The sequence below is a fragment of the Coregonus lavaretus genome (assembly GCF_964263955.1).
Source record: "Coregonus lavaretus genome assembly, contig: HAP1_SCAFFOLD_647, whole genome shotgun sequence".
In the NCBI taxonomy this organism is placed as follows: domain Eukaryota; kingdom Metazoa; phylum Chordata; class Actinopteri; order Salmoniformes; family Salmonidae; genus Coregonus; species Coregonus lavaretus.
The window spans coordinates 3100-17914 of NW_028156749.1; the positions used below are offsets into that span (position 1 = coordinate 3100).

The following is a 14815-nucleotide window of genomic DNA, read 5'->3' on the forward strand; positions in this document are numbered from 1 at the left end:
CCACTTCTCTCCTGAAGCAGCATGGGAGCTCTGGGCTTCAAGGCCTAGTCACTTACTCTGCTCAGTTCTTAGTAACAGCTCCTACTGACTCAGTCACACCAACCCACAGGCTTCATCCATCATGCCCCTTCCATTCCACCAGAGATGGTAGCAATCCACCTCCATCTCTCCCTTCAAATCTGTTCCCCTTCCAAGTCCACCCCTGATTACTGTATCACACGTGCACTGAAGGACAATAGCAGCAGAAAGCTGTGGTCCAGGGCCAGGGGAACTCCTTTCAGTTCAGCCTTGGACGTTAGTCATAAAGAGGTTAGCTCTGCATCGTACTGACAGTGAGACATGACTGTCCAGAGAACACCAGCTGCATGTAAAGCTTCAACAATGTCAACTGTCATCCTGTTTCCAATAACACTTGAAGACAGAGTGGAAAACAGCTTACAGGACAAACACACGGGAGGGTAGGACTCTGAATGATGACATGACCTGTTGAGGACTTCAGTATTGTGGACTAGACGTGGGATAGGAGGTAGATGACTTACCTGGTCTGAAGGACTAAGGTATGATAAGTATACCAGACCAGAGGTTTCATCTACCGTACTAGCTAGCTACTCTAGGTATAGAGACGTCAGGCCTACCAGAGTTGCGGCAGTCGTCCCCGTGCTGGGGTATCTGTATCGAGAAGGCAAGGAGGTCAGGGGACAGCAGGGACTCAGGTTTACGGATCTCATTGAGCCAGCGACTCTGGTGGAGCTCCTTAGTGTCAGATGGACCCTGCAGCAGAGGAACCAGCTTCTCCTTTATTCCCTCTGGTGAACCTGGAGAGAAGGAGAGGAGAACTTTATTCATCCGGGAACAAAGAGACAATGTAACTACATCAGTCTGGATCTAGGGAAAGTGAATTGAAAATTGATTCTACAAGTAGTGTAGTCCTGTGGGTGACCTGCTGTTGAACTGTTCTGGGTCTGTCAGCTATAGTGGTGATATGGAGATCAGTGTGCGGAGAGTCATCCATTCTGTTCCAGACATCAGAGAAAGAGAAAAGCCCTGATCTCAATGACAGAGCCCCCTGAGACCAGCGGTGACACACACAGAAACTAAACATCTGGACTGAAGTCCAGGGAGGAGTGGAGGACTGTGAGTGAGTGAAAGTGAAAGAGAAGGGTCTAGGCGCGGCACGGTGTGGGGGTAAGGCTCTTCCACACAGGCAGTAAAGTTTAACAGGGCACAGCTGCACACACCTGGGGTCCTGGCACACACTTTAACAGCTCCCACGGTTCCCCCGGCGCAGTTCACCGTGGCTCTGCTGCAGAATTTCAGCTCCACGTTCTGGACCGAGGCCTCCAGGGTCGGAGAAGGAGAGGGAGACTTCACACCTAATAAAAACAACAACTGAAAATGAAGTGGGGGGCGGGGCTGCTCTGGTGAAGGTTTAAACACTGCTGCTGCTTCGTTAAACTACGGATTGGCCTTTAATTGTTGTTGACCTCTGGACCCTTAAAGAGTGTTTCAGGTTAGCCCTGGACCTGCAACTCTCTCACAGTACACAGAGAGCCTTGACCCTTTAACTCTCTCACAGTACACAGAGAGCCTGGACCCTTTAACTCTCTCACAGTACACAGAGAGCCTGGATCCTTTAACTCTCTCACAGTACACAGAGAGCCTGGACCCTTTAACTCTCTCACAGTACACAGAGAGCCTGGACCCTTTAACACTCTCACAGTACACAGCCCTGGATCCTGTAACTCTCTCACTGTACACAGAGAGCCTGGACCCTTTAACACTCTCACAGTACACAGCCCTGGATCCTGTAACTCTCTCACAGTACACAGAGAGCCTGGACCCTTTAACTCTCTCACAGTACACAGAGAGTAATGAAGACACAAAATAACTCCAGAAAGAGCCCGATGGTCACACTGTTGATGACAGCGAGTGCCTGTGTGACTGCCGCACGTTGTCTCGCTCTCCTGGAGATCATGGAAAAGGAGGGTATAGGAGCAAGCGTTAACTGAGTATTATGTGTGCCAAACAGGTGCTGTTAGATTACAATAATATTATTTGTGTACAGTGTAAACAACACTAAATAAATCAGATAAACCAGAGAGTCTGTTCGAATGAAAAAATTATATATAAAGCCTTTATTACAGCAGCTTGCATTCGTGAATTGCGTTTTTTTGTTTTTTTTTGTCTAATTATTCAAAGCTCCCTTTGTTATTTAATTTCAAAACTAAAACGCTTGATTGAATTTCAAAGCATGTCTCGTATGCTGTGTGATGGCATGAACAAATGAATGATTGATTGATAGATACAGTAGCCTATATATTGAACTACAAGCCTAAATAAGTTAGGGTATTAAGACTAAACAGGACGCGCTCTCAGGCCTACAGCTCCATGGTGGTTATGCAAGGCTGCTATACAAAGCCTTCTAATGATAACGACATTACTATTTAATAAAATGATCATAATAATAATAATAGTAATCATAACAATAAGAAGGAGATCTAGATAAAGGAGGGTATAGGAGTGAGAGCTGTGTGCATATTATGTGTGACAAACAGGTGCTGTTAGATTCCAATATCATTTTTCTGCCTGTTGGGAACAGTGTAAACAACACTAAATCAATTATAAGTCATACCAGTCTGTTCTAACATGTTATTTTTAAAAAGCTTTTATTACAGCATAGCAGAGATTAAAAACAGCTGAATCTGTGAAAACTGCTTTATCCAACATTTTGCCGTTGCGTGAGGCTTGGTGCTCACTGAATCAGTAGGATATTAAACAAACACTCAAACAGGCAACAGAAGCAAGATCTGTCTTATTTCTGTATATATATATGGATGATTTATAAAGCCAGGCCTATTTAACAGTTAGGCTATTGATTCTAGACCTAATTAAATTGGGGTTTCCTCTCTCCTCACTTTTCTTAGACAATTAAGGCCGTTTCCTCATTTCCGCTACTGCTTCCTGTATGCTGGTTAACAATCCCTATTTGCTGGTTAACATTTCTATTATGCACATAGCAACATAGGGAAAGGCGCCAATTCTAATGAGCACTGAAGATTATGTTTCAGAACCACAGACAGTGACCGTATCCAACGCGGGAGAAAGCGCATTTGTTATAATGCCGAACACAAAAACAAACAAAAATGTCACAAAATGTTTTCATAACATGGTGCAAACTGTGTTGACTGGGGAGCATGTGACAGGCTTTAGCGTGTTTTTTTGTGTATCTGGGAAAAGGACATGACTATTATTACTATTATTATTATCATCATTATCATTATTACTACTATCAGTATTATTAGTATTATTATTACTACTAGCATCATTATTACTACTATCAGTACTATTATTATTATTACTATTATTATCATCATTATTACTACTATCAGTATTATTACTACTATCAGTACTATTATTAGTAGTATTACTATTATTATAATCATTATTACTACTATCAGTACTATTATTATTATTATTACTACTATCAGTACTATTATTATTATCATCATTATTACTACTATCAGTATTATTATTATTGTCATTATTACTACGATCAGTACTATTATTATTATTGCTATTAGTATTATTATTATCACTATTACTACTATCAGTACTACTATTAGTATTACTATTATTATTATCATTATTACTACTATCAGTACTATTATTATTATCATCATTATTACTACTATCAGTATTATTATTATTGTCATTATTACTACGATCAGTACTATTATTATTATTGCTATTAGTATTATTATTATCACTATTACTACTATCAGTACTACTATTAGTATTACTATTATTATTATCATTATTACTACTATCAGTACTATTATTATTATTACTATTATTATCATCATTATTACTACTATCAGTACTATTATTATTATTGCTGTTATTATTATTTTCATTATTACTAATATCAGTACTATTATTATTATTACTATTATTATTACTATTATCATTATTACTACTATCAGTACTAATTATTATTATTATTATTGATATTATTACTACTATTATTACTATTATTACAATTATTATTAATATTATTATCTGAAGATTACAGATCAAATTAATCGCTGTATCTGAATTAATTGACATGAAATGACTTATTATCGACCACAGTAAGCAGTCAGATGCCTGTACAATACTGTAGCATATGGCTTTATACAGTATAGTTGAGTCTGTTCAACACTGAGATGTTAATTCATGGTAACTAATCAAAGCCCATACTGAGCTCAGTAAACCCCAGAGTCTGTCCTCTCTAACTCCTGACTCACACCTGTCTTCCCCAACCCCAGGCAGGCAGGCAGACAGGAGGCCTGGAAGAAGTCCCTGGTTGCCATGTTTCCTAAGACGACAGTGTGTTATTTCTATGGTGAGAGGACATAACAGGGTTTATGGTGAGAGGAGGTCTCAAACACATAACAGGGGTCTGATTGGTAATATATACTGGGTACAACATAACAGGGGTCTGACTGGTAATATATACTGGGTACAACATAACAGGGGTCTGATTGGTAATAGATACTGGGTACAACATAACAGAGGTCTGATTTGTAATAGATACTGGGTACAACATAACAGGGGTCTGATTGGTAATATATACTGGGTACAACATAACAGGGGTCTGATTGGTAATATATACTGGGTACAACATAACAGAGGTCTGATTTGTAATAGATACTGGGTACAACATAACAGGGGTCTGATTGGTAATATATACTGGGTACAACATAACAGGGGTCTGATTGGTAATAGATACTGGGTACAACATAACAGAGGTCTGATTTGTAATAGATACTGGGTACAACATAACAGGGGTCTGATTGGTAATAGATACTGGGTACAACATAACAGGGGTCTGATTGGTAATAGATACTGGGTACAACATAACAGGGGTCTGATTGGTAATAGATACTGGGTACAACATAACAGGTGTCTGATTGGTAATATATACTGGGTACAACATAACAGGGGTCTGATTGGTAATAGATACTGGGTACAACATAACAGGGGTCTGATTGGTAATAGATACTGGGTACAACATAACAGGGGTCTGATTGGTAATATATACTGGGTACAACATAACAGGGGTCTGATTGGTAATAGATACTGGGTACAACATAACAGGGGTCTGATTGGTAATAGATACTGGGTACAACATAACAGGGGTCTGATTGGTAATAGATACTGGGTACAACATAACAGGGGTCTGATTGGTAATAGATACTGGGTACAACATAACAGAGGTCTGATTGGTAATAGATACTGGGTACAACATAACAGAGGTCTGATTGGTAATAGATACTGGGTACAACATAACAGAGGTCTGATTGGTAATAGATACTGGGTACAACATAACAGAGGTCTGATTGGTAATAGATACTGGGTACAACATAACAGGGGTCTGATTGGTAATAGATACTGGGTACAACATAACAGGGGTCTGATTGGTAATAGATACTGGGTACAACATAACAGGGGTCTGATTGGTAATAGATACTGGGTACAACATAACAGAGGTCTGATTGGTAATAGATACTGGGTACAACATAACAGAGGTCTGATTGGTAATAGATACTGGGTACAACATAACAGAGGTCTGATTGGTAATAGATACTGGGTACAACATAACAGGGGTCTGATTGGTAATAGATACTGGGTACAACATAACAGGGGTCTGATTGGTAATAGATACTGGGTACAACATAACAGGGGTCTGATTGGTAATAGATACTGGGTACAACATAACAGGGGTCTGATTGGTAATATATACTGGGTACAACATAACAGGGGTCTGATTGGTAATAGATACTGGGTACAACATAACAGGGGTCTGATTGGTAATAGATACTGGGTACAACATAACAGAGGTCTGATTGGTAATAGATACTGGGTACAACATAACAGAGGTCTGATTGGTAATAGATACTGGGTACAACATAACAGGGGTCTGATTGGTAATAGATACTGGGTACAACATAACAGGGGTCTGATTGGTAATAGATACTGGGTACAACATAACAGGGGTCTGATTGGTAATAGATACTGGGTACAACATAACAGAGGTCTGATTGGTAATAGATACTGGGTACAACATAACAGGGGTCTGATTGGTAATAGATACTGGGTACAACATAACAGGGGTCTGATTGGTAATAGATACTGGGTACAACATAACAGGGGTCTGATTGGTAATAGATACTGGGTACAACATAACAGGGGTCTGATTGGTAATAGATACTGGGTACAACATAACAGGGGTCTGATTGGTAATAGATACTGGGTACAACATAACAGGGGTCTGATTGGTAATAGATACTGGGTACAACATAACAGGGGTCTGATTGGTAATAGATACTGGGTACAACATAACAGGGGTCTGATTGGTAATAGATACTGGGTACAACATAACAGAGGTCTGATTGGTAATAGATACTGGGTACAACATAACAGGGGTCTGATTGGTAATAGATACTGGGTACAACATAACAGAGGTCTGATTGGTAATAGATACTGGGTACAACATAACAGGGGTCTGATTGGTAATAGATACTGGGTACAACATAACAGGGGTCTGATTGGTAATAGATACTGGGTACAACATAACAGAGGTCTGATTGGTAATAGATACTGGGTACAACATAACAGAGGTCTGATTGGTAATAGATACTGGGTACAACATAACAGAGGTCTGATTGGTAATAGATACTGGGTACAACATAACAGAGGTCTGATTGGTAATAGATACTGGGTACAACATAACAGGGGTCTGATTGGTAATAGATACTGGGTACAACATAACAGGGGTCTGATTGGTAATAGATACTGGGTACAACATAACAGGGGTCTGATTGGTAATATATACTGGGTACAACATAACAGGTGTCTGATTGGTAATATATACTGGGTACAACATAACAGGGGTCTGATTGGTAATAGATACTGGGTACAACATAACAGGGGTCTGATTGGTAATAGATACTGGGTACAACATAACAGGGGTCTGATTGGTAATATATACTGGGTACAACATAACAGGGGTCTGATTGGTAATAGATACTGGGTACAACATAACAGGGGTCTGATTGGTAATAGATACTGGGTACAACATAACAGGGGTCTGATTGGTAATAGATACTGGGTACAACATAACAGGGGTCTGATTGGTAATAGATACTGGGTACAACATAACAGAGGTCTGATTGGTAATAGATACTGGGTACAACATAACAGAGGTCTGATTGGTAATAGATACTGGGTACAACATAACAGAGGTCTGATTGGTAATAGATACTGGGTACAACATAACAGAGGTCTGATTGGTAATAGATACTGGGTACAACATAACAGGGGTCTGATTGGTAATAGATACTGGGTACAACATAACAGGGGTCTGATTGGTAATAGATACTGGGTACAACATAACAGGGGTCTGATTGGTAATAGATACTGGGTACAACATAACAGAGGTCTGATTGGTAATAGATACTGGGTACAACATAACAGAGGTCTGATTGGTAATAGATACTGGGTACAACATAACAGAGGTCTGATTGGTAATAGATACTGGGTACAACATAACAGGGGTCTGATTGGTAATAGATACTGGGTACAACATAACAGGGGTCTGATTGGTAATAGATACAGGGTACAACATAACAGGGGTCTGATTGGTAATAGATACTGGGTACAACATAACAGGGGTCTGATTGGTAATATATACTGGGTACAACATAACAGGGGTCTGATTGGTAATAGATACTGGGTACAACATAACAGGGGTCTGATTGGTAATAGATACTGGGTACAACATAACAGAGGTCTGATTGGTAATAGATACTGGGTACAACATAACAGAGGTCTGATTGGTAATAGATACTGGGTACAACATAACAGGGGTCTGATTGGTAATAGATACTGGGTACAACATAACAGGGGTCTGATTGGTAATAGATACTGGGTACAACATAACAGGGGTCTGATTGGTAATAGATACTGGGTACAACATAACAGAGGTCTGATTGGTAATAGATACTGGGTACAACATAACAGGGGTCTGATTGGTAATAGATACTGGGTACAACATAACAGGGGTCTGATTGGTAATAGATACTGGGTACAACATAACAGGGGTCTGATTGGTAATAGATACTGGGTACAACATAACAGGGGTCTGATTGGTAATAGATACTGGGTACAACATAACAGGGGTCTGATTGGTAATAGATACTGGGTACAACATAACAGGGGTCTGATTGGTAATAGATACTGGGTACAACATAACAGGGGTCTGATTGGTAATAGATACTGGGTACAACATAACAGGGGTCTGATTGGTAATAGATACTGGGTACAACATAACAGGGGTCTGATTGGTAATAGATACTGGGTACAACATAACAGAGGTCTGATTGGTAATAGATACTGGGTACAACATAACAGGGGTCTGATTGGTAATAGATACTGGGTACAACATAACAGAGGTCTGATTGGTAATAGATACTGGGTACAACATAACAGGGGTCTGATTGGTAATAGATACTGGGTACAACATAACAGGGGTCTGATTGGTAATATATACTGGGTACAACATAACAGAGGTCTGATTGGTAATAGATACTGGGTACAACATAACAGAGGTCTGATTGGTAATAGATACTGGGTACAACATAACAGAGGTCTGATTGGTAATAGATACTGGGTACAACATAACAGAGGTCTGATTGGTAATAGATACTGGGTACAACATAACAGGGGTCTGATTGGTAATAGATACTGGGTACAACATAACAGGGGTCTGATTGGTAATAGATACTGGGTACAACATAACAGGGGTCTGATTGGTAATATATACTGGGTACAACATAACAGAGGTCTGATTGGTAATAGATACTGGGTACAACATAACAGAGGTCTGATTGGTAATATATACTGGGTACAACATAACAGAGGTCTGATTGGTAATAGATACTGGGTACAACATAACAGGGGTCTGATTGGTAATAGATACTGGGTACAACATAACAGAGGTCTGATTGGTAATAGATACTGGGTACAACATAACAGGGGTCTGATTGGTAATAGATACCGGGTACAACATAACAGAGGTCTGATTGGTAATAGATACTGGGTACAACATAACAGGGGTCTGATTGGTAATAGATACTGGGTACAACATAACAGGGGTCTGATTGGTAATAGATACTGGGTACAACATAACAGAGGTCTGATTGGTAATAGATACTGGGTACAACATAACAGAGGTCTGATTGGTAATAGATACTGGGTACAACATAACAGGGGTCTGATTGGTAATAGATACTGGGTACAACATAACAGGGGTCTGATTGGTAATAGATACTGGGTACAACATAACAGGGGTCTGATTGGTAATAGATACTGGGTACAACATAACAGGGGTCTGATTGGTAATAGATACTGGGTACAACATAACAGAGGTCTGATTGGTAATAGATACTGGGTACGACATAACAGGGGTCTGATTGGTAATAGATACTGGGTACAACATAACAGGGGTCTGATTGGTAATATATACTGGGTACAACATAACAGGGGTCTGATTGGTAATAGATACTGGGTACAACATAACAGGGGTCTGATTGGTAATAGATACTGGGTACAACATAACAGGGGTCTGATTGGTAATAGATACTGGGTACAACATAACAGGGGTCTGATTGGTAATAGATACTGGGTACAACATAACAGGGGTCTGATTGGTAATAGATACTGGGTACAACATAACAGAGGTCTGATTGGTAATAGATACTGGGTACAACATAACAGGGGTCTGATTGGTAATAGATACTGGGTACAACATAACAGGGGTCTGATTGGTAATATATACTGGGTACAACATAACAGGGGTCTGATTGGTAATAGATACTGGGTACAACATAACAGGGGTCTGATTGGTAATAGATACTGGGTACAACATAACAGGGGTCTGATTGGTAATAGATACTGGGTACAACATAACAGGGGTCTGATTGGTAATAGATACTGGGTACAACATAACAGGTGTCTGATTGGTAATAGATACTGGGTACAACATAACAGGGGTCTGATTGGTAATAGATACTGGGTACAACATAACAGGGGTCTGATTGGTAATAGATACTGGGTACAACATAACAGGGGTCTGATTGGTAATATATACTGGGTACAACATAACAGGGGTCTGATTGGTAATATATACTGGGTACAACATAACAGGGGTCTGATTCGTAATAGATATTGGGAGGTTTTGGAATATGAAACACCAGGGATGCCAGACACCCGAGAGGAGAGAGAATTCCTGTCTGAGGAATCATATAAAACTCTGACACCACCTGTTCCAATAAGGATGTATTTTTCATCTTCTAACTTCCACAGTCCACTTCACAGAGACACAAGGTTTCATTTCCTACCAGCTAGTGTCCAGAGAAGAGAAGTTCTGGCCTGAATCTGACTCTAAACTGCTGGGTGTCTGAAGGAGCAGTTGGTAGCACAGGAAAAAGTAGTTGTTTCACTGACGAATTTCACTGACGAATGAATGGAAAGTATTTCAGAGGGATACAATGGGATGTATGATATAGCAGGGATAATATTGAGTTAATGAAGCAGCTTGGTGGTAGGGTTGGGGGGTTTAAACACAGCTTTCTGATCTGGAAGGGAACCAGTTCATTATTATGGAACAGTCTCTAGTCTGGATGCCTTCCAGGATCATAGTGTTTATAAATCCAGGCAGGTTGGAGTCAGACATCAGATCACCCCTACCTCTATTTCTCCTCCTTTCCTCCTCCCTCTCCTCCTCCTCCTCCTCCTCATTCTCCTCCCTCTCCTCCTACTCCTCCTCCTCCCTCTACCTCCTCCTCCTCCTCCCTCTCCTTCTCCTCCCTCTCCTACTTCTCCTCCTCCTCCCTCTACCTCCTCCTCCTCCTCCTCCCTCTCCTACTTCTCCTTCTCCTCCCTCTCCTACTTCTCCTTCTCCTCCCTCTATCTATCTACCTCCTCCTTCTCCTCCCACTCCTACTCCTACTTCTCCTCCCTCCCTCCCTCTCTCTCTCTCTCTATCCCCCTCCTCCTCCTCCCTCTCCTACTCCTCCTTCTCCTCCCTCTCTCTACCTCCTTCTCCTACTCCTCCTCCCTCTCTCTCTCTCTCTACCTCCTCCTCCCTCTCCTACTCCTCCTTCTCCTTCTCCTTCCTCTACCTCTTCCTCCTCCTCCTCCCTCTACCTCCTCCTCCTTCTCCTCCCTCTCTCTCTACCTCCTTCTCCTACTCCTCCTTCTCCTCCCTCTCTCTCTCTCTCTACCTCCTCCTTCTCCTCCCTCTTCTCTCTCTCTCTCTCCCTCCTCCTCTCTCTCTACCTCCTTCTCCTCCTAGCCTTTCCTTCCTCCATCTGCTGTGATGGATCATGGTGGTGCAGAGAGACATACAACTTCAAACGCTCCTCTTTAGAGAGCAGAGTGGGCCACTGGACCACTGGTGTCATCGTGGTGCTGAGCCCTGGTTACCAGACTGCTGCAGCCTTTCATCTAGCGATCTGCTCCCAGAGGGGAATACAGCGTCTCTGGCTGCACTGGTTTATCCTAACAAATAACCTAATGGCTGTAGGTGAATGAAAGGGAGGGTTATAGTTAGATTTAGAGGATGTGATTAGGCAGGGGGTTATAGTTATATTTAGAGGATGGGATTAGGCAGGGGGTTATAGTTATATTTAGAGGATGTGATTAGGCAGGGGGTTATAGTTATATTTAGAGGATGGGATTAGGCAGGGGGTTATAGTTATATTTAGAGGATGGGATTAGGCAGGGGGTTATAGTTATATTTAGAGGATGGGATTAGGCAGGGGGTTATAGTTATATTTAGAGGATGGGATTAGGCAGGGGGTTATAGTTAGATTTAGAGGATGGGATTAGGCAGGGGGTTATAGTTATATTTAGAGGATGGGATTAGGCAGGGGGTTATAGTTAGATTTAGAGGATGGGATTAGGCAGGGGGTTATAGTTATATTTAGAGGATGGGATTAGGCAGGGGGTTATAGTTAGATTTAGAGGATGGGATTAGGCAGGGGGTTATAGTTATATTTAGAGGATGGGATTAGGCAGGGGGTTATAGTTAGATTTAGAGGATGGGATTAGGCAGGGGGTTATAGTTATATTTAGAGGATGGGATTAGGCAGGGGGTTATAGTTATATTTAGAGGATGGGATTAGGCAGGGGGTTATAGTTAGATTTAGAGGATGGGATTAGGCAGGGGGTTATAGTTAGATTTAGAGGATGGGATTAGGCAGGGGGTTATAGTTAGATTTAGAGGATGGGGTTATAGTTAGATTTAGAGGATGGGATTAGGCAGGGGGTTATAGTTAGATTTAGAGGTTGACTACTCCCTCCCTCCCTCTCTCTCTCTCTGGAAACAATATCTAGTTATTGATCATAGAATACATGGTGATATTGAGTGTGTGATCACAGCCTGAAAACACCTTAAATCCTCCAAGAGGCTGTGGCTCCCCCTCTGAACTAACCATCTACTGGAAACACACTATCCCACAGAAAATGGTGCGCACACACACACGCACGCACACACGCACACACACACACACGCACACACACGCACGCACACACACACACACAAAAAGCCTCCAGACTCTTTCTCAAACTCTCAAGCATAAAAGGTTGTCCAGAACTGTGATAAATGGCCCTAGCAGCAGTATGGCTGTGAGCTGTGATAAATGCCTCTGAGTGAGTAAGAGTGAGTGAGTGAGTGAGTGAGTGAGTGAGTGAGTGAGTGAGTGAGTGAGTGAGTGAGTGAGTGAGAGAGAGAGAGCAACGTTTAGGACAGCTGTTCAGCTCCTACACACATGGATGATGCAGAGAGAGATGGAGGAGCTGCTCATTCAGAGAGGGGGATAGGCTGGGATTGATGGTGGTTGGTGTGTGTGTGTGTGCGTACACGTGTGTGTGTTGTTGTTATATTTGTGGGGCAGGCTGGCAGGTGTGTGTTGTTGTTATATGTGTGGGACAGGCTGGCAGGTGTGTGTTGTTGTTATATGTGTGGGGCAGGCTGGTAGGTGTGTGTTGTTGTTATATGTGTGGGGCAGGCTGGCAGGTGTGTGTTGTTGTTATATGTGTGGGGCAGGCTGGCAGGTGTGTGTTGTTGTTATATGTGTGGGGCAGGCTGGCAGGTGTGTGTTGTTGTTATATGTGTGGGGCAGGCTGGCAGGTGTGTGTTGTTGTTATATGTGTGGGGCAGGCTGGCAGGTGTGTGTTGTTGTTATATGTGTGGGGCAGGCTGGCAGGTGTGTGTTGTTGTTATACAGTGAGGGAAAAAAGTATTTGATCCCCTGCTGATTTTGTACGTTTGCCCACTGACAAAAAAATTATCAGTCTATAGTTTTAATGGTAGGTTTATTTGAACAGTGAGAGACAGAATAACAACAAAAAAATTCAGAAAAACGCATGTCAAAAATGTTATAAATTGATTTGCATTTTAATGAGGGAAATAAGTATTTGACCCCCTCTCAATCAGAAAGATTTCTGGCTCCCATGTGTCTTTTATACAGGTAACGAGCTGAAAGGGAGTGCTCCTAATCTCAGTTTGCTACCTGTATAAAAGACACCTGTCCACAGAAGCAATCAATCAATCAGATTCCAAACTCTCCACCATGGCCAAGACCAAAGAGCTCTCCAAGGATGTCAGGGACAAGACTGTAGACCTACACAAGGCTGGAATGGGCTACAAGACCATCGCCAAGCAGCTTGGTGAGAAGGTGACAACAGTTGGTGCGATTATTCGCAAATGGAAGAAACACAAAAGAACTGTCAATCTCCCTCGGCCTGGGGCTCCATGCAAGATCTCACCTCGTGGAGTTGCAATGATCATGAGAACGGTGAGGAATCAGCCCAGAACTACACAGGAGGATCTTGTCAATGATCTCAAGGCAGCTGGGACCATTGTCACCAAGAAAACAATTGGTAACACACTACGCCGTGAAGGACTGAAATCCTGCAGCACCCGCAAGGTCCCCCTGCTCAAGAAAGCACATATATATGCCCGTCTGAAGTTTGCCAATGAACATCTGAATGATTTAGAGGAGAACTGGGTGAAAGTGTTGTGGTCAGATGAGACCAAAATTGAGCTCTTTGGCATCAACTCAACTCGCCGTGTTTAGAGGAGGAGGAATGCTGCCTATGACCCCAAGAACACCATCCCCACCGTCAAACATGGAGGTGGAAACATTATGCTTTGGGGGTGTTTTTCTGCTAAGGGGACAGGACAACTTTACCGCATCAAAGGGACGATGGACGGGGCCATGTACCGTCAAATCTTGGGTGAGAACCTCCTTCCCTCAGCCAGGGCATTGAAAATGGGTCGTGGAAGGATTTCCAGCATGACAATGACCCAAAACACACGGCCAAGGCAACAAAGGAGTTGCTCAAGAAGAAGCACATTAAGGTCCTGGAGTGGCCTAGCCAGTTTCCAGACCTTAATCCCATAGTAAATTTGTGGAGGGAGCTGAAGGTTCGAGTTGCCAAACGTCAGCCTCGAAACCTTAATGACTTGGAGAAGATCTGCAAAGAGGTGTGGGACAAAATCCCTCCTGAGATGTGAGCAAACCTGGTGGCCAACTACAAGAAACGTCTGACCTCTGTGATTGCCAACAAGGGTTTGCCACCAAGTACTAAGTCATGTTTTGCAGAGGGTCAAATACTTATTTCCCTCATTAAAATGCAATCAATTTTATAACATTTTTGACATGCGTTTTTCACAATTTTTTTGTTGTTATTCTGTCTCTCACTG

The 14815-nt window shown here is 42.0% G+C and overlaps 1 protein-coding gene across 1 annotated transcript in view; it reads right to left on the reverse strand.

Annotated features, from left to right (window-relative positions):
- Window positions 1–635: 635 nt before the first annotated feature.
- Window positions 636–14815, reverse strand: part of LOC311126014 (intermembrane lipid transfer protein VPS13B-like) — a gene marked incomplete at its 3' end in the record, with an annotated part of 210680 nt that continues 196500 nt past the window's right edge. Inside the window, 2 exon segments of the mRNA XM_084200044.1 lie at window positions 636–815; window positions 1239–1373. Coding sequence (XP_084056170.1) covers window positions 636–815; window positions 1239–1373 — 315 coding nt within the window.